The 22,782-nt window shown below is 41.8% G+C and overlaps 1 protein-coding gene across 1 annotated transcript in view; it reads right to left on the bottom strand.

The window, feature by feature from the left end:
* Positions 1–22,782, bottom strand: part of CREB5 (cAMP responsive element binding protein 5) — a 319,697-nt gene that overhangs the window by 72,704 nt on the left and 224,211 nt on the right. The window contains exons 5-6 of the mRNA XM_021689812.1: positions 22,148–22,274; positions 16,913–17,023 (exon numbers count right to left, since the gene is read on the bottom strand). Coding sequence (XP_021545487.1) covers positions 16,913–17,023; positions 22,148–22,274 — 238 coding nt within the window. The remainder of the gene's footprint in view (positions 1–16,912; positions 17,024–22,147; positions 22,275–22,782) is intronic.

The following is a 22,782-nucleotide window of genomic DNA, read 5'->3' as shown; positions in this document are numbered from 1 at the left end:
TCGAATGTGAGAATGGCACACTTCGGCGATTTTTAAGAGCTATGAAAATGTCAATATCTAAGTCGGTGGGAGATGCGTGCCTTTGCTAACGATGAATCCTGGGGACATTGATTTCCATGGTCACATGATCATCATTCCCCTGGTTTCTAAATCTAGTAATGGTGTGGAATGGTGGCTACCATCGAGCTCACAGTAATAAAAGAGAAAGTTCAAAACATACTTAATTCCAGAGGCATCATGCTGTCATTTTAAAAAAGTAATACAACTTGACAGATAAAGGTTCACTCTACAAAAGGCTGTACCAGGGATAATTTCAGGGATAGGCTCCCCTCAGAGAGAAACATGTTTCCTTTCCTTCTCACTGAAGCCCGGTGGCTGCCTTCACAGCAAATAACAAACCCTATCCTTGGGAGGGGGTGGGAAGGGAGGCCTGTCCCATACCACTCCATTCTTTTCTCACCACACAGAGATAGACTCTTTCAGATACATTATAGAATAAAAGGCTTTTGTGGGCAGCCCTGGGAAAGTAACTATCTCTGACATTTCTCGTGAAGAAAACTGTGTTTTGAGTTCTGAATGACTGACTTTTAAACACACTTGGGGAACACCACTCCTGTGTGAGAGAGAGGCCTGCCTTTAATAGAATTATTTGCAGAAGATCCACCTTGGAGTTCCAAAGGCAGCACTGTAAACCTTTTGAAATCTGCTCAACCCCGTAGCGCTTTCGGTAACTCAACAAGCTTTAGTCAAACAGAAATCAGTTAATTTAACAAGTGTGGAGCCAAGTAATGCGTTCATAATGTCTTCTTGGTCTTGAGAAGCTCAAAGCATAAAATCCACTTAGAATATTGTCCTTTTGAATTATTTTTCCGGCATAAATACCAAACTACATTTAAATAAATTTCAGAAATTACATACCAAATGATAATGGAAAAAAAAATTTCTCCTTTTCTCCCAAACCATTCATGCCAACTTTCCAATTGTCTTTCTGTTTTCTAAAGCATTAGACCTTCTGGAAGGGTTTTCTACTGGTGAAGGATGAAGAAGAGAGTTTGGATTAACCCATTTTAAAGGAGATTCTAAATAGTCATCTGCAAAACTAGTTTTCCCTTTATTTCACCCACCGTTTTACACAATTTCTAAAGACCTGATCTCAACCTGAGTCTCAGCACACATCAGAACAGTTTTTATTAAGAAGACCTTTCTCTGTCACTCTCTCGAATCCTTCTCTTCCTGGATGGCTGGAAGATTTCCCTCACACAGAGTCCTATGACTGGCGTTTCCCAAACAACAAAGTACATCATAATCCTAGAAATGGAAGGACAAGTGGCTTTTGTGATAAGCAAAACCTCAATTGCACTTTGTAGATGCTTCCAGCAGAGGAAAAATAATAAACACAAAAGGGAAGTGGTCATTGTCTATAACTTCAGGGAATAAACGGCCAGGGATGAGTTTCATGAGATTTGATTGTACAATTCAGAGACTTGAATTTATGTATGTACATAAGCATTTGCTGATATTTTCATTGGATCTGCCTAAGTCATCTGCCCATAATACGCCTACAACTGCTTCCAAATTCTCTCACCTATTGGCACATAAAAGCTGCTTTTATAGAAGTCTCCAGTTTCCAGCCTACATACTGGCCGGTGATTTGCATAATCCTTAATACCCACGCCCCCACACACACCCCCCAATCCTTTTTTCAACCACCTAATGCAAACAAGATCTGGCTCAAGCTTTCCTAAACTAATCCATGCTAACACCATTTAGAAGGGAGACTATTCCGTGTAAGTTGGCACAGCCAAATAAGCTCCTCATTGTATAAACGGCAGTCTTAGTAGAAAGACATTAATGAATATGCCAGTGGGGAGAGCCCTCAGCTTCTCAGTTGCTTGCTGGACCCTAACGCTGGAATAACTGTGCGAAACTTGAATGTTTTTTTAACCAAGGTAGGAATTTAACTCCACCTCCCTGTCTGAATCCTAACAGCTCTTCAAGACCCAGACCAAAAGCAACAACTTCATGAAGGTTTGAAGATGGGCCTGACCTTCAAATTCTCCTTCCTAGCACCCAGTAATCAATGAGTCTCTCCTCTAAACTCAAGATACAGTTTTTTTGGTAATTTTTTATGTTTCCTACCTTGCCCATATATATGTTATTTAGAAGCTGACACTTTGTCATATGCCTCTTTGCAAAGTCCACAGCTGTAGCATAGTAAATGCTCCTTGAATCAATACATACATCCATATATAAATTTTTTTTAAATGTTTTTTAACAGCTCATTTTTTAATGCCATTTCTCCCCCAACATCTCCAGGTTTTGGCTCACTCTGTTTAGTCTCCCTGGAAAACCCTCCCCCTCCCATCAGTCCAATCTGCTTAGACCAGTGCCATAAGTAGAAATTTCTGTGATGACAGAAATGTTCCTTATCTGTGTAGTACACCATGGTAGACACTGGCTAAATGTGGCTACTGAACGCTCAAAATGTGGCTATTGCAACTCAAAACTGTATTTTAAATTTTATTTTATTTTGATAAAGTTAAAATATAAATGGCCACATGTGGGTAGTGGCTACTTTACTGGAGAGTGCAGGAGCTTCATCCATCTAAGAAGTCTTCCCTGTGGGCCTCTTTGGAAGCCTTGCCACCATCACCCTGCAGGCAATTAGGCACATGCTTTGTACGTGTCTTTATCCTAACATTTATCACAATACACTCAGTTGCCTATTTATTTACCTGAGTCTTGCATTGGACTGTAAGTTCCTAAAGGCTTGAGTTATGTCTTATTCACAGTTTGATCCCCCAAAACCAAGTACAATATTGGCATTTTGGAGGTGCTCCATAAAGATTTTTGAATGAAAGGATGAACAGATGAATGGAATGCTCAGTGGACTGGTAAAGACATTGCTTTATATGTAATAAATCTACAAAACAGATCTCTTATAACCAAGTGAGCTGAGAACGAAGAGATTAATGGTGGTGATGTGACAAATTATCTTTGTCTGAGGAATATGCACAGCTTTTTAGCTTATCTTTCCTTAAAAACACAGGCGCTGTCTTTGCATAACTGGAACTTAGGAACAACCGTCTTGTAGAGCCCCTGGTCATTAAGCCATGACTCTGCCCAGACTTGCTCTTTAAGAAAATTCCCAGGAGATAAAGTTCACTGCAATGATGGAGTGAGATAAACATGCTTTTGCTGTGATCCCATGTTCTCACATACCCCATACTGGCCTGCAGAACAGCTGGACTCATTCATCAGATTTGAAAATAATCAGGTCTTCACACTCTGTTATCACGGGTATGGTTGTTCCAAAGGGTATGCTGGCAAAGAGCCTTCTTAACCATGTCCTGGAGACTCAACTACCTTCACCCAAGGGACTGAGGGACTCTTTCTCTCCTTCACTAGCGCTTCTTCCAAATGCACTCGCAGAGCATAAGGGATGCTCTCATTCAAACCAATAATGATTCTAGGTGTTTTGGAAAAAATTAAATGCCAGAAGTTGGCATGGCACAGCTCGTGTCATTTTAGGGTACACAGCTGAGTCTCATGGCTAGACAAATTCCAAATATTTGTATAATTTAAAGTAATTTGTACAGACATAGTAAAAGTCTATTTTAAGCAATGGAATTTAATATATATTTCTTGGTGAGCCTTTGGTCCTTTGTGTAATTTTAGCTCTGATATTTTCATGTTATAAAATGTTTTCATATTCATATGTTTGTGAACTAACAAACCATAAAACAATAACATGTGTTTGAAATATGAAAATATGCCACGCTGAACTGTTTTCTAAAATAATTTTTTAACTATTTTAAAACAGTTTTTAAAGTCATCTTCATTTTTACATCTTTCAATTAATTGGTGAATTCAAAGCAACAGCTGTGTAATTCCCATGGGTTTCTATATCCAAGTATCTATTAAGAGCACAGTAACTTAGTGCATTATTCAAAACTAGGAGTTAAATTCTAGAACTGAGTTTACCACAACTTTGCTGAATGATCAAAGGTAAGGTACTTAATCTCTCTTAGTTTCAGTTTTCTATGAGACTATGGACTTTGTACAAGTATGTTTTAAACATCGTGAATTAAACCAACAAAAGAAAAAGAAGTACCCTTTGAAGCAGGAAAAAAAAGGGGGGGGGGATAGTGAGAGCGAGAATACTATGTGCCAGGTACTGTGCCAAATGATTGCCCTGTATTACCTCATTTAATCCTCAAAATAACTCTCTAAGAGAGGCCCTACCATTGTGCCCATTTTAAAGGTAAATAAATGAAGAACAGAAAGGTCAGGCAACCAGGTCATGCGTCTAGGATTTGAAGTCAGACAGTCTGATTCTCGGGTCTTTGCTCTTAACCAGTGCTTCATTCTGCTACTCAAAGAGAAAAAAAAAAAAATTAAAAACCACCTTAGTCTTAATTCCAGTTGGGAGCTGTGGCTCCAAGGAGGGACTAGCTTGATAGTCTGTGTGAAAGGTGTGAAAATGTTCTGCAGATCTTAAAATATGGGCTAGAAGTCATTATTCACATTATTGCTAACGACAGAGATCTTATTTTTTCCAGTTTAACATTCGAGGTTTCAAATATCAAAAAATAACCCTCAAATTCCATAACTGATAGCAATTTGAACTTCTGCCCAGGCACAGATTTGACCTGCATTTGCTACAGCTCTGGGTGGGGCTACAACAGTCAGTCTGGCCCTCCATTCAGGGTCAGGATTACAATTTGGTTCTGTTCTCTGCTTTTTGCCCTGGGTGCGGGAAACGATGTCCCACAAGCTGGGGTTTGGAGATTCACAACAACAACAAAGCTAGGCAAAACCCCTCAGGAACGTCAGAGGCCTACCGTTAAAAAAAAAAAAAAAGAGGCCTAGTGCATACGTTGACGCTGATAATAAATATTTGCCAATTGATTCTCGGGGCTTCCATGTTTCCACCCCTACTAGAATCCAGTCACCACCTTGTTTTTAGGTTGCCAAAGCATGGAAGGGTCAGACCCCAAAGCTAGGTTTAAATCCTTGGTCTGTCATTTGCTGGTTGAATGATCTTGGGTACTATCCATCAGTTCATTTGCCTGTAAAAACAGGGATATGATTTTTATAGGATAGGTGTGAGAATTAAGTCAGATAATACATGGAAATGCCAAGTGTAAGTGCTTTATGTACAGTGCCTTGTTAAGTCCTCACTACATGGAAATCACACAGTTAATATGGCCCATTATCAGCACTCAATGCATGTTTCATATTATATAATTAATTACTCATATTCATTCATCTGACACAGGGATATTTTGTGCCAACTATGTGCTAGGTGTTCAGAGCCCTCCCTTTGGGGAGACTAGGCACTAGCGAGGAGGTCACAGTCTGGTTACCAGAAGACTCACTCAACCTTAAAATAATACTCCATTAATGTCACCCCATGGGACTTAAGCTCTTTTATATTCTCTGTTTAACTTTCTTGCTTGAGAATGGAACCAGCGACATTTAACCATCCAGTCATGATGATAAAGTTTAATCAATATAAATCCATCTACTTACATAGTGACTGGTGAAATAAAATGGTCAGAGGCTGATTTCTCATAAACGGGATAAGAGCAGGAGGCATAATATAATCCTACCTCAGGTAATTGTGAAAGACACAAACATATCTTCAGTTTATTTAAGATACTCAGGTATATATTTAAATAGACAAAGGCTTGGCTAGATAAACACAGAAAATGTGGAAGAGCCACAGTTATACTCCTAGGGAAGCCAATATTTTTATAATAAATAAGCTGAATAACTATAAAAACCAGAAAACTTAAGAAAAAAATTTAAAAACCCTCAAAACACTGTGCTTCCAAGCAAAAGAGTCGTGTAAACAAAACGAAACAAACCCAAAAAAACTACTGAATATATTTTAAAGTATGCATTTTAAGGTCTTAGAAACAAATGTATAATGAGTAAAGTAAGGTAGGAAAGCCAGCTAATTAATAAGAATTTGAAAAATGCAGTAGAGGGAGAACAACCTGCTCCATCATTTTTCCCCTGGATTCCAATACTAACCGTAATTAAGAAAAATTGCTGTAAAGTACAGAAATGTATCAAAGACAAAAATCAACTAGCCAACAAATATAGAAAAAGACATGCAACATGACCCATAATGTAAAAAATGCAAACAAAAACTGGCAAAGATTTTGTTAAAAGGTGATAATGCTCGGGGTGCCTGGGTGGCTCAGTCGGTTAAGTGTCTGACTCTTGATTTCGGCTCAGATCATGATTTCAGGATCGTGAGATTGAGCCCCGTGTTGCGCTCCATGCTCAGTGGGGAGTCTACTTGCGATTCTCTCTTTCCCTCTCCCTCTGCCCCTCCCAACCCCCCCAGCACATTCTCTGTTTCTGTCTCTCTCTCTAAAATAAATAAATAAATCTTTTAAAAAAATTAATAATGCTGAACACTTCTGAAAATGCTGTTAGATATCCTCTTGTATTAAAGATAGAAATGAAAATCAGTATAAATTTTAAGAAATTTGGCAGTATATATATAAAGACGTTAAAATGTTTAATTCTCTTTGACCTGATAATCCTAATTCTGGGAATCTATCCTAAAGAAATAATCAAAGATATAATTAAATAATTTCAGATCAGGTTTTTAAAATTTATTTTTATAATCAAAGGGTTTTTTTTCTAGTAGAGAAAATCTAAATATCTAGAAATACAAATAAGGGAACAGTTAAAATTTTTATGTGACACCCATAGGATAAATCATACAATTATTAAAATGTTTTCAAAAGACACTTGATATGGGAAAATGCTTATAATATGTGAAACTTTTTAAAAATGGGATATAAGGTGTATACTCAGTATGAACCTAATTTTTGATATATTACATATATGAACAGGGAAACAAGCAAAGAATATTTTCATTTTAACGTATCTCTAAAAGTTTGCCACTACATATTAATTTTTGACCAAAAGTACATTGGAATTCGTGAATTTATTTATTTATTTATTAAAAGATTTTATTTATTTGTTTGACAGAGAAAGAGAGAGCACAAGCAGGAGGAGAGGCTGAGGGAGAATCAGACTCCCTGCTGAGCAAAGAGCCCCACGTGGGGCTCGATCATGACCTGAGCCGAAGGCAGACGCTTAACCATCTGAGCCACCCAGGCGCCCCTGGAATTTGTGAATTTATGTATTAAAAAAAGTACGATAGTCTTGGGCCTACACCAAGGGGATTTCAATACTGAAGTATCAAAACACCTTAATATAAAGCCACCTCACCTTGTGGAGGTGCCACACTGGGCCTAGAGGGCTTGTGCTGGGCTCTCTGCAGAGCTGCACTTCGCTGTGGCTGGCAGATTCCCAGGTACCAACCAATGCAGGGATTTGGGGAGTTGTGGGAAAGATTCTAACCTGCTCAAATCTCTCTCTCCCACCCATTTGTCATGGGTCCTGAAATTCTATCACTGTGAACCAATCATCTAAGTTAAGTCCTACCTTATCCCTGGAACTTAAAAAAAAACAACAACAACACAAAAGCCCACAGTGTGGGGTGATATATTAATTCACAGTAACATTCCCACCTAAATTAGTTGATCAGACTTCCCCCTGTTCATTCTATCAACAAACATTTCCTGGGCACCTAGAACATTTGGGAGAGATGCCAACCTGGGGACAAGGAGCTGAATCAATTTGGCCTCTGTTCTTTAAGGGATCACAGGCTGTTTGTGAGGCCAGAACGCAGACAACGACACATAATGAAGCTCCACAAGGCAGAGATAAACAAGGTACAAATGGAGTCTACCCTTGCAACAGGCGTGCCGAAGAACTGTGCCTTACCTGAGGAAGTTGAGAAGACTTCATAGGAAAGGTGCATTTGAGCTGAGTCTTGAAAAAAAAAAGAAAAAAAAGGAGCAGTGGAGTTTGTAGAGGCGAAGGAAATAGAACAGGAGAAGCAAGGCAGCCAGAGAGAACAAGAAGCCTCCAGGAAGGTGCCAGCCTCCTGGGAGGGGCTCTCAGAGAGTGGCCCTGGTGTGCAGAGCCGAGCGGGGCAGAAGAGCCTAGAAGCCACAGGACCAGACTGAGACCTCAAGTACCATGGAAACACGGGTGCGTTCCTGTGCCAAGTGCCAACAGGGAGAAGGATGTTCCAGGAAAGGGTGCAAGTGAAACACCTGCCAGGTCTGAAATTCTAGCCCAGGGAGCTGCTCCTGCTTCCTCTTACACTTCAGCTCCTGGCCATCTACTGGAATCAGGTTACGGCCTTGCTTCTCTAGTTGCGCTTTCAAGCTCCACAATCCAAGGCCACAGTTGGGTGAAAATCTCGTCCTCCTTAAACACATCTTCTGTTCTGGTGACTGCGAATACCATTTCAAAATACAAATACTTGATGTTTAGTTTTATTGTGTGGGACTTAACTACTCTGAGAACCTGGCGATTCATCTTATTCCTACCAAGGCAAACACAACAGCCATATAGTACTACAGTTATCGTAGTACAGCTGGCTTTTCAAACGAACAGGGGACAAAAAAGACAATTCTAAAAGGATACAAGTAGGGAAAATAGACTCTTCATTAGTTTTTCACTGGAAGATTAAATTCTCCCTTTTATTTTTTAAGAAAAGAAAAATCCCCAAACTTTAGGAAAACATTACTTCTTCCATCCACCCCCATGTCCCACCTTCCATCACCCTCAAGGCATAAATTTTCTGACAGATTTTCTGTACTTGCCACATAAAATGCCAAATTGAGGCAGAGCCATCAGCCCAAAGTGCAAAGCAAACTTTCGTTATTAGTCGTGCTGGCAAAAATCTTGGAAAGATACACAAATTCCAAGAAAAAGACCAAAATATATCTCTGCAAAGCAGAACTTCCCTGTACCAAGATTTGTAAAATTTCCTTTTTTCCCCCCTTGGCTATTCTGACACAAGCTGAACTTATTTGCACAATGTTCCAAAGCAGACAGGGACACACGCACACGCACATGTACACAGATACACAAAGAAGACGTGCCTGAAAACTGTCTGGGGGGGGGTGTTCCGAACCGGACCATGTGCGGTGTCCTTGCCCAGATGCATCTGACTTCAGGCTTGGGAACATTAAACAAACACAAAAACAAGACCCGGCAATGCGCGTGCTGGGCTGGATGACAGAGGCGGCGAGCAAATATTGGGATTGTATTTCACCTATTGCCATGGTTACCAAAACAGGGTGGATACTGACAGAAAGAGAAAGAAATCAGACTGGGAAGACAATGCGTCCCAGGAGAATGTCTGAATGTGTGTATGAAGAGCTTGCTGGGGGGGGGGGGGGGAGCCAAGAGAAGAGATTGGATGGAAAGGGGTGTTTCAATACCCCTTTGTGTTGTGCAAGCAGCAAGCTCAGCCAACGCTCTGCACCGGCACAATACAGACCTCCGAAGGCCCGTGGAAGATCCACACGGCCCAAGGAACACACAGAGGAGACATGGGAAGTTTAGTTTTGCTTGGTGGCAGACAAGATCGAGGCAGTTTGTCCTCAGCACCAAGAGATGAAATACTCGGTGTGCATCCACACTCTGGATGATGACTAAGGATAGCTTAGTGGTATCAGAGAGGGAGACCACCAGAAGAGACTCTTAAGGACAGGAAACAAACTGAGGGCTGCAGGAGGGGGGGTGGGTGGGGGGTGGGGGGCTGGGGTACCGGGTGATGGGCCTTAAGGAGGGCACGGGATGGAATGAGCACTGGGTGTTATATGCAACTGATGAATGACTAAATTCTCCCCCTGAAACTAATAATACACTATATGTTAACTAACTTGAATTAAAAAAAAAAAGAATTGCTTAGTGGTATCATGTCAAGACCCCCCCACCCTGCCCCAGTCTCAAAAAGAATTATAGAGAATGGGGCCCATTCCTTTGGGCAGTCTGATGGTTAGCTTCAATTCCCAGTTGACATGATATAAAAGGGAAAAGCTGAATGAACCTCTTCTCCCAGGTACTTTGCCTCGCTAACCAAACTCAGAAAACACTTCAGGACATACTCCTCTTAGAAAGTTCGCTATCACAGCAGCTAGCAGATGGCTTTCCCTTTCAGCTCCTGACTGACACGTGGGGAGTGCAATTCCATAAACTTGAAAATCCAGAAACTGAGTTTTCATTCCTCTTCTTTCTGCTAATTAGCTATGTGACCTGGGACAAGCTATTAACTTGAACTTCAGGCCTTTTTTCTCAAAGGGAATGAATTTTGCTAAAATAATTCCCAAGCACCTTTCCTTCTTTGGAATCTGGTGATTCATAGGCAAATGATAATCTCTCAAATTCTTATTTTCAAAACAAATATAATCAAATATATAATCCCATGTATTTGAGGTTCCGATCAGCACATGGAATGTAATTCTGTAGGAATTTAGTCTGTTCTATAGAAATAAAAATAAATGGTTGCTAGCTCTTATCAAGGATCTCATAACTGAATTATTTACGTTGCCAAAAAAGTGGCATGATATATCCCTAAATTTTAAACTTTCTATAGTTTAAATGGGCAAAGTGGCAATGGCATATGGGAGGGTATACTTCCAGTCAACAGAAAGGAGTTGAGACTTTTATTTGCTGTTAGAGAAACGCTGCTACTTTTAATTCTAATTAAATTAATTAGATTTAAATTTAATTAAAATTAAATTTATTTTAATAACTAAGCTCAAATTCACCATTTGTCCTGGCCAGACAGAAATATGAATCAGGCTTCTCTCCTGTGTTTAGCCGATGAGAACTACAGAGTCTAATAGGCATAAGTGAATAGGTAGCTGGGCCTGAGCTATTAATTTGAGCCTCATCTTACTTTTACTGCTGAGTTTTGTTTATGTAAGAACTTGCTTCTACTCAGGGCAAGTTACCATAGGGATACCAGGGATGGCATGATAAAGAGGAAACGGGACAAAACCCACAGAAGACTTGGGTGCAGGGCCTGGTTATGCCACTGGACGATGCTGGAAAAGCCACTTAACTTTCCTGTGTCTATGAAATGCAGATAGTAATATTTCCCTGTTGACCTTACAGGGTTGCTACGAGGCTCCAATGATACCTGAATACAGAAGGCTTTGTAATTTGGGAAGGGCTCTATTAATAGAAACCCATAGGGTGATCATCCCCCTCCCTGCCCCCCACTGGCAAATCATCATGGTTTAGAGCCAAGACCAAGAGCCCAATGCCTGCGTTCCCATCCCAACACATTTTACCAGCTTGTATGTTCTTCACTGGTTACCTAACTTCTCAGGTTATTCATTTGCAAAATGAGATTAAGAGTATCTCCCTCATGAGATTGATGCGAGGATTAAATGAGAAAACATAAGATGCTCAACATAGCTTCTGCCACATATACAAGTGCTTAATTAATGTTAACAGTTATTATTTTCTACCAGGGTGTTTTAAGAAAGCAAAGTGCCTTTAGAACGAGACCCATCACTCATGTTAGTGAGGGCGTAGATTTTTGTTGCTGTTTTTGTTGTCATGGAATCTTACATCAGTCCTACTCATCTGCCTATGGGACAGTGGTTTTTCGTAGCAACAAGGGGGGAGGATTCTGAGAACAGTGGCCACCTTGGCTAAGGCCATCCTCCTGTTGTGATCACTGGTTACAGGGACACATGGCTGCTGGCACGGTTCAAAAGTTAATGAGAGTTTCTTTAAAGTCAACAGTATTTCCTGCCTCACCACAAAGCTTCTGAGAAGCAGACAGCTTATTCATTCACTGTTTTTTTTTTTTTTTAATTCTTGGACTTTTAGGAAGTGAAACTGGGGGGGATTAAAGCAAATAGGCAAATCGCAGAGCAGCATTTCTCAAGAGTGCCCGGGAGATGTTACCTGGAGACTGTCTTTTCATGTGTATAAACTTTCCAGGCAGCTCCATATGGAGCCAGGCTTCTCTGTGATTTATCTGTTGGACAGTGGGTGGCCAAGGGGCACCGTAGGCAAACAGTTATCCAGCTCGATAATTAGGGAGGGGAAAGGCAAACACAAACACACCCAGGTTGACATTCAAAACAAAGTGGAGATTTAACCACGGATTGTGCACTATACCACCCTAGTTCTTGTCTGCCCATCTGCCAGCAGAAAACCAGGGGCCAAGAAAAGAAGCACTGTTAGTAACTTATCAGTACAGCTGATGAAAAAAGCATCATGCTGGGTAGAAACGTGACGGTCTGAACTGGGGGCCCAGCTTTGGGTTGAAATGATGGCTTGATTTCCCTAAGTGTTTATTTGCCTCTGGTGTCCTTACTTGTGAAATGAGGAATTTGGGCAAGGTCTTCACTAAGTACCTTCTACCTCTAAAAGCCTTTGACTTTCCAATTTTTTTGTTTCACTCATTAATGCACATATTTATGTATCTATTCAATAAATTGTAAACCTAACTATAAATGAGGTATTGACAAGTCAACAAGTGAAATACAGCAGTTAGCCTATCACAGTGGAAGAAACAGCATTTAGTATTGACCCTTCTCAGTTCCTAGGAGGTCAATGTTATTCCAACTTCTATTTTCTAAGTAAGAGATATATTGCTTTTCTCTCAAGGAAGAAAACAAAACAAAACATGCTAGATGTTTTTTCCAGATATGCTTCGAAGAAATCAAATGTAGTCAAATACTCTTTCTTAGTTGATTACTTAGCTTAGCATTTATCTCGTTTAATCCTCTCCTTCTGAGCCCCACCCTTGCCCCTTACTCACTCCATCCCACCCCCACTTCCACTGCTACTGTTTGGTTCCTTCTCCTTATTTTAATTCAACTCAACTCAACTAATTAAATTCAGCTCTCATTCATGGGGCCTTTCTTAGTACAAGGAACTTCCATGATGCAAGGATTATCTTCAAGGAGCTCCCAATCAATCGAGTAAGGGGGGAGACACACATGTAAAATAAGAAACATCAAGATAAAAATGTGTTTGGAGAGAGAGGCAGTGAAGCTCAATCAGTCAGGGAGGCCACAGAGCTCTGGTTAAACCAAGGGGGACATTTGGTACTAGCAACCACCCCTCGTCTTTTCCAGGTTATCTGGAGGTCTAAACCCCTAAATGGAAGGTCCTTGCCATCCTTAGCTCCCATTTCTTTGTAAATATAAACGAACCCTGAAGAATTTGATATATTGCTGTTACCTGGAAGCTGTGTGATATTTTTATCTAAAGGATCAATATTGTGATGAAAAAGATTTGTCGGTGGAGTCTGAGATGTTAGCCTTCACTATGTGATGTATCGTCGGGCCAGTTTTTTAACCTCTAGGAGCTTCAGTTGTCTCAACTATAAAATGGGGACAACAGCCCTGTCACGGCGCTGTCCTGAGGGCAAAATCAGGTCTCGGGTGTATGTACCTTCTTCTTAGTATCAACACTCTCTTCGCTTCCCTAACTCTGTCTAAACTGAAGGTGAATCCTGGGCAGAGCCGCCTCAGCCCTCTCTGGAAAGTTGTTCATATGCCATCCTTCATTTTAGTTGGTTTCAGTATGATAATCATCTCAACATTACTGAGATACAAGACAGGTGTATGGACAATTCCCCCTCCCCGCCCCCCCCCCCCCCGCCCACCAACCCCATTCATGGCCTGAAAAAAAAAAAAAAAAGAAAAAAAAAGGAAAACCTCTTTTAAAGCTAGATAGAAATGAACACCAATCTATGTAACTCTGAAGATACCATATCCACACCACTACAGAATCGCTCATGCCCACGAGAGGCTAGAAATGTGTCGCAGTCTGATTTAAATTCCCTTACCCTCTCTGTCTCCTTCTTCCTCCCCTTTTCCATTTTTGTCTGCTTATCCCCCTCATTTTCTCCCTTTCCCCTTCGCATGTCAAAAATGTCCATCAGTATCCAGGGAACTTCCTTTCTAGCAGACCCCATTTTCATGGAAGATGCCCACCAATCCCAGGAATCTGGGAGGAAGAACCCATTGTTTTGGGTGGTTAGAAGGATGGAAAGCTCTCACAGCTCTGAGTCTGCTTTGACCTCCAAAACGAAATCCAATATGCATATATTCACTTGTATAATCATGAAGCCATATGTTTGTCGGCTTAATTCTTCAGAAAAAGAATCCATAAAACTCAATTATAATCTGCCAGAATTATGACAGAACCGGCTCAGACAGATGTGACTTCAGTACACTGAAGTCCAGTGCTTGATGTCCATATACATTAAATCATAAGAAGAGCACTGTGCTACTTGATTTGGATATCCCGGATTAATACACTGTACAGCTTATTGGGGACAGCTATTTTGCTCTCTTCCACAATAGAAATGACCAATTTGTGGCAAGAAAGATGGATGCATCTTACTGAGCAATCACTAGTCGAACGGCTTCTAACAAAGCTGTACAGTTAAAGCAATACTGGCTTAAGATTTGTCCACCTCCAGGACCTCCAAGTTTCACCAGAGATGCAGGATGATGGCGTTTGTCAGTGGTCAATAGAGAGTGTGAAACAGACACTCTGACACCAATGTCCCCAGGAGAATAGGTCTGCAGTGTTGTGGTGTGGGCGACACCCTCCCTGGCAGCTCTCTGGTTTCTCCTGTGCTCTGAGAACACACCCCGCAGAGTGCATTCATCACAATAGCCCATGTGTGACCTTTGGAAAAGTCCTTGAAAACAGTGAAACAGGAGTCTTAGTTGAAATCTGGAATCCATTCCAGTCTTACACAGGAAGAAAATTAGGCATAGAACAACAAAGCCCATAGTTCAGAGAAACCTGGGGAGGCTCTGGCTGACATTAAAATCACGGAAGATTTTTTTTTTCTCCATCACTTTGTATTTCGTAAAAGCTTTTCATCTGAGCAGTCCAAAGCTGCTAGAAAATACTGTACAGTTAGTAGATGGCAATAACTGGTTTCTCCAGTGAATAAAGCAAGTGGAATGAGAATAGAAATGCTGAGTAATGTATTAAAAGCCGATTACTAAACACTTTTCCAGGCTATTAAGTAAATGCTATTTCTCCAAAATGTAAGTGGCCAATACCCCCATTTTCCCCCTTGGAATAACGGATTGGCAATAATGGTGTCAGCGGTGGGAGCCTGGGACAGAGAGAATAACTATGCTCCCTAAGCCCTAACTCCAAGATAGAGTTCATTAGCCCAGACATCATGGATCTGGAAATATTCATCCATCGACCCAGAGCATGAATCAGCAGAGTCGTGTGCTTGCCCAGTAAATTTAACTTGGCAAACGTTTGTGGGGTCACATGATTTTATAGGTACAGACCAATTTCCTTTTGCCTCCAGCTGATATTATTCACAATAGTTGGCCATATCATATGTTTTTCTTTCATACATATAAATAATTATAAACCTGTACTCCCTTTGGAAACGTTCTCCTTCTTTGCCAGTAAGAAGAGGGGAGGTAGGACATTTCTGAATCAAGTGGTGGCATATAATCCCATGAAAATCAATTGGCAGGGAAATTTGGTTTGGAACTGTGTGTAAGAATCCACCTAAAGTTTGTCTGGGAGGTCCCTCAAAAGGGATACAGACCCCAAACCAAACAAGATGATTCAGAAATAATCCAGCTGAGCATCTGATGCTCAGACCCAGAACGCTTATTCATAAACATGAATAACTTAATTTTGGTTTTTTCTTAAGTACCTTCACAGTTAAATTTTTTATTTTCCTTAAAAAAAAAAAAAAGTAAATGGCATTACTCTGGTCTCCAAAACAGATGCCAATTTGAACTTCACTCTGCCAGCAAGTATTTGGTTTGGCTCTGCAGGGCTTGAGTTGAAAAAATATTTGCCAATTCCAAAAAGATTTAACGAGCTTTGCTGAAGATGCCAGTGCCATCTGGCATGTCACAGGGACTGTGGCACGGCAAAGAGAACTCTCTTAACCACAGATTTTATTTGCCCAAGGTAGCCAACACTGGGAATTCAGGCGCTTCCTTGAATCAAGGAGCTGAAAGACAAATGAGTAAAATTTCCAAGAGAAAGCGACCAAAGCAGGCATCAAAAAAACTTGCTGCCATTGAAAATGAAGTCAACTGGTTTTGGTGGCTGATTTTCAGAAGCGTCAATAACATCCTCATACCAGCCACCAGACACAGTCCCCAACGCTGTCAGTCAGGAAACCAAATAAATCCCCGAACTGTGGCAAAGCCACCCTCATCCAATATCAGATACTAACAACTTTGCTACAGTGTATTTTGTTGCCATCTGATACCTTACTAATTGTGGTGCCAGAATTTAAATACATGAAAACCCAACGACCTACTTCAAGTAACTCTACTAAATACAACCAGCAAATTTACTTTATATTGCAAAGATGGACATGCATTGCTTTTATTAATATTTAATAGGATATAATGCATAAATCTTTCACTGTGATGGGAAAGACTGAACTGACTGCACATAAATCTCAAATGTTAAAAGTCACTGAAGGTTGTCACCTGAAATCACGTATTTCAGTAAGAGGTGCAATTACCCTGCATGAAAACAAGGCTGTGATCCTTTGAATTAGTGTCACATCTGACAACTATAACAAAAAATGAAAAATATTTCCGTGCTAGTGTGTGCTTAAAAATCACATGTCTGTTTTCACAGATATGGGGACAGGAAGAGTGACACTGACACTGTGACCACCTTGAAGAAGAGAAACTCTGGATTGTTTTTGTTAATTTCACATTATGAGAAAATGTACACCTACGTGGGTGTATCCCACCTGAACGCCTATGGATCTCCCCAAACTTCTAAATGTCCCTTTCACCGAAGCTGATCCAATGCTTATTACATGGTCATCTGATGCCAAGGTTCAATAACAAATATCCTCAAAGAGAGAGCCAAGTTCTGTACTGCCTTTCCACAGAAAAGACCTATTCACCGAAACGACGACGGAGCCGTCTACCTGACTCAACTGAAATTTGGAAGTCAGAGTAGAAATCAAAAGAAAAAGTCACAAAATAACAAAAGGATGATTATAATTGCTATTTACCATTTTGGCTTCTGAATGCATTGGCTGGACCTGGGGAGAAGCACAGGGGTTGCTGAGATTTGGACCTTGCATTCCCAGGAGGCTGGAGTTCACGGACATCTGTCTCTCCATCTAAGAGAAAGAAAAGCAACAGAATCAGAAGTCTACGAAAAGCAGTCCAGGTCACAGACAAAGCTGCATTTCTCTTTCAAGTGGGTCATTTAGAATTTCTTTGAATAACTCTGGAGAAAGACTGTGGTTTGGGGAAGGGTAAGTAACACACTTCTGAGCCTTGAACTCCAGGACATCAAAGAATTAATCCAAAGCCATGCATTCTATAGGAGATGCCCTGTGCCAACGAGAACCATGTTGTCATGGTACATTTGCAAACAAAAGTATGGAATATTTCCACTTTTGCAAACGCTCCAAACTGCCACGAGTCATGCTTCTTTTTATAACTGTAAAGAATAATGTATGCTTAAAAAATGCTGGAAGGATATATACCAAATGGTTCTCTCAGGTTATCCATGGCTTCTTTTCCCCCCTAAGTTTTATACAAAAACATGAATCATTTTAGCAATAAGGAAAACATTAAATTAACTTAAAAAAGTAATGCTCTCAAATATGCTGGGTCTTCTTGCCACTGTAACTTATAAACACAATCAAGATGACCAAGAGCGGGGCGCTGGGTGGCTCAGTCGGTTACACGTCTGCCTTCAGCTCAGGTCATGATCCCAGGGTGCTGGGATTGAGCCCCGCATCGGGCTCCCTGCTCGCCTGGAAGCCTGCTTCTCCCTCTCCCACTCCCCCTGCTTGTGTCCCTGCTCCTGCTATCTCTCTCTGTCAAATAAATAAAATCTTAAAAAAAAAAAAAGATGACCAAGAGGTATTTGAGCTGCCGCCCCTGGTAGAGCTCCCCTTCCCAGTTAACCTAGTCAGGATACTACACAGCAGCAGGTTTTGGCCTCACGGCAGGGCTAGACCTTTGGAGGGGTGAAGAAAGCAGGTGAGGGTACCGTACCACACCTGATGGACACTGTCCTGCTGGCCTGCCACTGTGTCTAGAATTAACATCATTTCAAATACCTGCATGAGTTCTGGCATTTTTGTCTCCAGGGTGTCCCTGTTAAAAAGGAAATACAGAGAAACCTCTCTTTCAATCAAGGAAGGGTATGTGTGATTGATATTTTCTGTTGAGTAGAAATTTAGCACGTTCCAAAGAACTAGAATAAAGCAAGTACACTTAATACTAAATCACACAGAAGACTTTCGTCAAGAGGAAAAAAAAAATTCTTCAATGCAAAAGTTGATCCCCTTGATGAAGGATGGAAATGAAAACGGGTCAGAAACTTGAGGGAATCTGCTTTCTGCTCAAAGTTAGCCTGGGGAGTCTGAGGAAAAAAATACAGAGTTCTTTATCACTGGAGCTCTTCCCAGAGCGGAGGACAGAAACCTCACTGGCAAAAATGGAGAGGGAAAGCCGAGGTAAACGTCCCTTTAGGGTCCCTGCCATGGTCGGGTTCCATCCCTGCACCCCTGCTGGGTCCACCCCAGGTGCGGGGCTGCAATTATGACATTAATGTGTGGGTTAGCAGAGGTGCTCATGAAATGACACGAGTGACGGGTGGATAGTCCCTGTCATAGCAAAGCACCCTCGGCCGTCCCTTAGCCTAAGAGAGTATGTGTGAAACTGCTTCAAAAGGAGCCGTTTGATGAAGAATCTTCTATACAGTCTAGAGCCTGCTGGCAACGACTTTTGGGGCCTTATCAATTCAGGAAAATAAAATGCTCACTCCCATATACCCCCTGAGTCTCCAGGTAGCCTAGGTATTTTGTTTTTTATTATTGTTTTGTAATTCTGGTAAAATACGCATGTCATAAAATTTACCACTGTAACTAGGTTTCCGTGTACAGTTCAGTGTTATTAAGTACGTCCATGTACTTTAATTGTTAAGTCATGAAGACTGCGCCACAAAATGCTTATTGCTTGTAATTCCCCCTTCCAGAGGCTGGGAGATGGAAGAGTTGGAAAGGCATTTGGCCCTTTATTCCAACTGGTAACCTTCTCCTAGAGGGAAATCAAGTCCAAATGAGCTTTTGCTTTCAGTTTCCTGAAGGAAGGTCATTGAGAAGTACAAATGATTATCTGAAAGTTTCCACGCTGTTATCCATCATGAGCTACAAAGAAGGGTGAGCAGCTTACTTGCAGCCTCGGGATCCAGAATCAGCCATGCTGCCCACTCTGTGGAAAAGTTACAGTCTGTGACTACTCCTACTCCATGACTCACAAATTCAACAGAATGTTGAAAACAGGCTGATTGCTCTACTTTAAAAAAATTACATTTTTCCATCTTAGTGATTGTAAGGGGTCAGCAAGCGCCTCAGCAAGGCAACGATTTGGTGCTTATACTAATAAGGTTCTGCCCGAGTGTGCTTTGGTGAGGTGCCTAGAATTAAGAAGTCAGATGATTGAAGTGGTTTTGCTGAATACTAAGCAACATTTAGCATGGCAGGTAAAACATCCAGGTAAAGGATTTCACCTTTTTTTGAGCTTCTCCTTTCCTTCTGAAACAAATCAGGAAACGGGAGTTAAAATCTCTACAGCTCACTGGGTTTTTGAATTATAAATGAGTGTTCATATTCCCAAATTTTGTGAACATTTGACTTTCAAGATAGGAAATCACACCACCATGAAATCCTTCCTTGTTCACCACATCCCCAACATCCAGCGCAGTGCTTGGCTCATAGCAGGTGCTCAACAAAAGCTTGTGGAATGAACAAATACATCATTTTGCTTCAGACCTAGGACCTTGTGAAATGTGTGGCCAGGCAGCATGCACTGCAAATCAGTTAAGGATATTACCTACACCTACAGACAGACTGATCTTTTATACCAAGGGAATCATGGTTCCCTAGGGCGGGAACTCTATGGGACGACTATGCTTAAAATGCCAGAATCTGAGCATAGGAGCAGGAGACTTGATAACAAGGATGAAAAGGCCTAGATTTCTGGGACCAGGAACTCTTAGGGTATCTTTTTTTTTTTTTAGAGATTTTATGATAGTTTTCATGAGTTACATTCGTGTCACTTTAAACCAAGGTTTCTCAACCTCAGCACTGTTGACATCTAGGGCCCAAATGATTCGTTTCTGGTGGGGGCTATCCTGCACATTATAGAATGCTGAACAGCTTCCTTGGCCTCTACCCACCGAGGCCAGCAGCAGCCTTCCCTCAGCTTTGACAACCAACAGCAGTATCTCCAGATAGTGCCAAACAATCGCCCCGAGTTGGAATCAGTGCTCTTAGACTGACACTTGTCACAGCAGCTGTGCATATCAGTGACATGGGTTGGGCAACTCCTGTGGGGGTGGCATCCCTGACTTTCTGTCTACACTGGCTCTTGATCATGTACCTGATCCTTTACTTCTATTCTGAAGCATCAACAGGAGGCCAAGTTGTACAATGAGATGAGATGGTGGAAACCAGAACCAGATACTTTTTTGCCAGGCCGTCTCAGCCCGTGTCCCACCTTTGTCCCTGGAAATGGTACAATTAGATGGAGAAAAAAAAAAAAAAGGCACTGAAGTGGTATTTTTCTGGCTAGTGGATAGAATTTATGAAAGGACACTCATTTTGGACCAGAGGGATTTAGCGTCTAAAGGAAGACAGCTTATGGTGGGAGTCTTCGTGCGCCTGGCTGGGTTGAATAAAACCTGGGCAAGGGGCGTTGGTGACAGCACTGTCATAGCTCGTCTGAAGATGTTTAAGGTGAGCAAGGCAGGGAAAGTGTGTCAACTCATCTGTTCCTTCTGGCCCGATTTTGCAAACACTGTTTCCAGCCAGGACTGTTTCCGCCACTATTTATAGCAGGCGGGTCCATTTCTCTGAACTTGGGCCTCCCAGCCCTCATCCACCCCTGCCTCCACTCAGATAAATCAGCAAACTGCTCAAACTTCGAGAATCTGAGCTGCTCAGTGTGAGTTGAGGTGGGGTTTGTCACAGCTGTGGGCCATTAGACAGCTGCCTTCAACTTCTTACTCTTCAGCTTTTCATCTGTAAAATGAGCGTGTCAATAATTACCGGGATTCCATTCCCACAGGATCCCGATGAGAGCGACATGAAGTGACAAATGTAGACAATCCCTTAAAAAGCGAAAATGCTCTGCCAGGCATTGTTGATACTGTTGTGGGAGGGTTTTCATTGAATTGTCATATCATCTCTTAGGACTTCTGAGAACAACTGTGGCCCCAAGAATAAGGTCACCAGCCAGGCTCCCGAAAGCACAGGCCAGGGAGGATGAAGAAGCACAGGGAGGGGATCCTGTGGAAGAAGAGCAAAGTTTGCTCTGGAATACTCTGTATGTCCCTTCTAGGCTAATGTGTTGTTTTCAGAGAGCGGGGCTGTATTACATAATGATTAGAATGTAGACTCTTGAGTCCTGCCACCTGGATATAAATCCTTACGCTCCATCACCTACTAACTGCGACCTTAGCTAAGTTACTCGGCCTCCTGTGCCTCAGCTTCCTCGTCTGTAAAATGGGGGTAAAAACAGTGTATCCCTCACAGGTTTGTTGTGACAGTGAAAGCAGAGAATACAGTGGTATCACACAGTGGCTGACAAGTGGGCTCTGGAGCCAGAATTCCTGGGTTCAGAACTCAGCTATGCTGCTTCTCAGCCAAGCAAGCTACTTGCCGTACTTCTCCCATTCAAACCATGGGGTAGAAATAGCACGTGCCTGACAGGATTGTTTCACATGTTGAGGAAGTGCTTACAGAGGGACTAGCACATGGTAAGCACTCAATAAACGTTGTGAGCATGATTAACAGACTCTGATACGCAGGGACACATATTAGCAGGTATTCTGTACCATTGTTATTATTTTTGTTGTTATATTTGTCACTCTGAGTCCTGGCAAGACCACTCCCTGGTGAGTTAAGGACACTCGGTATATAGCCCACGCTATACAGACTTTGGGCTAGTCGTGAAACACTGTGTCCTTGAACAAATTCCATTCCCTGGGTGTGGCAAGCTCACTTGTCACCAGCAGGAAGATGGGGTCAGGCCTCACTAAGGGAGCACCGAAGGCCGGGAAAGCCAGCCAGACGCCTAGGGACAGACAACAGAGTGCTCTCTGCAAAGTAGCACACAGCTCAGCTTTTCATCCAGAAGAAGGTGCTTTCTTTCCAGCTTAGATCTCAGCTTTTCTTTTACTGTTTTCAAAAGAGCAAGGCTCAGTGGAAGGGAGAAGCACTTACTGGCATCAAGACGGCAGAAGATCCCGGCATCGTCGGGTTGGGCAGGGTCCCAGGCATGGAGGCTGGCATGGGCTGTCTCTGTCTGTTGTGGAGATGTAGCAGAGAAGATAGAGAGCCTGGGACAGGCCTGGCAACACACAGAGAAAGCAAACATTATTCCTGATGCCCGGGGGCAGGGGGTTCACTGCCTGCTTCCCCACGTCCGGAACCAGCAGGGACAACACCGTTACAGAGCACAGATCAGATCCTCTGATGGGAATCACATAATTGAGGATATTAGGGAAATAATAACAAATCAAACACAAGCCTGGCTTCCTCTGCTGCTTCCTAGTTAATATATCAAATTCCACTTCATTTCCTGACCTCTGTTATCTAACTCATGTTCAATAGTCAACAAGCCGGTAAATCTCCTATGACCCCTGCATCTTAGGGAAGGGACTTGGGGGTGAAATCCTGTGTTTACTCAGAATTCTCTGCCCTGTGGAGGATCTTAGACCCAGAGATCTGTGTACGTTTGTTTCATCCGCACTCTCCTATGCCTCTGCCTGGAAGCCCTCCTGGCTTTATTCTGGATACACGTTCACCGTCTGGATTCGTAAAGCCAACTTTATTCATGAATTCCCAATAGAAATCTG

The sequence above is a fragment of the Neomonachus schauinslandi genome, chromosome 12, assembly GCF_002201575.2.
Source record: "Neomonachus schauinslandi chromosome 12, ASM220157v2, whole genome shotgun sequence".
Classification (NCBI taxonomy): Eukaryota; Metazoa; Chordata; class Mammalia; order Carnivora; family Phocidae; genus Neomonachus; species Neomonachus schauinslandi.
The sequence above is the reverse complement of the archived record's forward strand: the minus strand, read 5'-3'. Positions and strand labels throughout refer to the sequence as shown.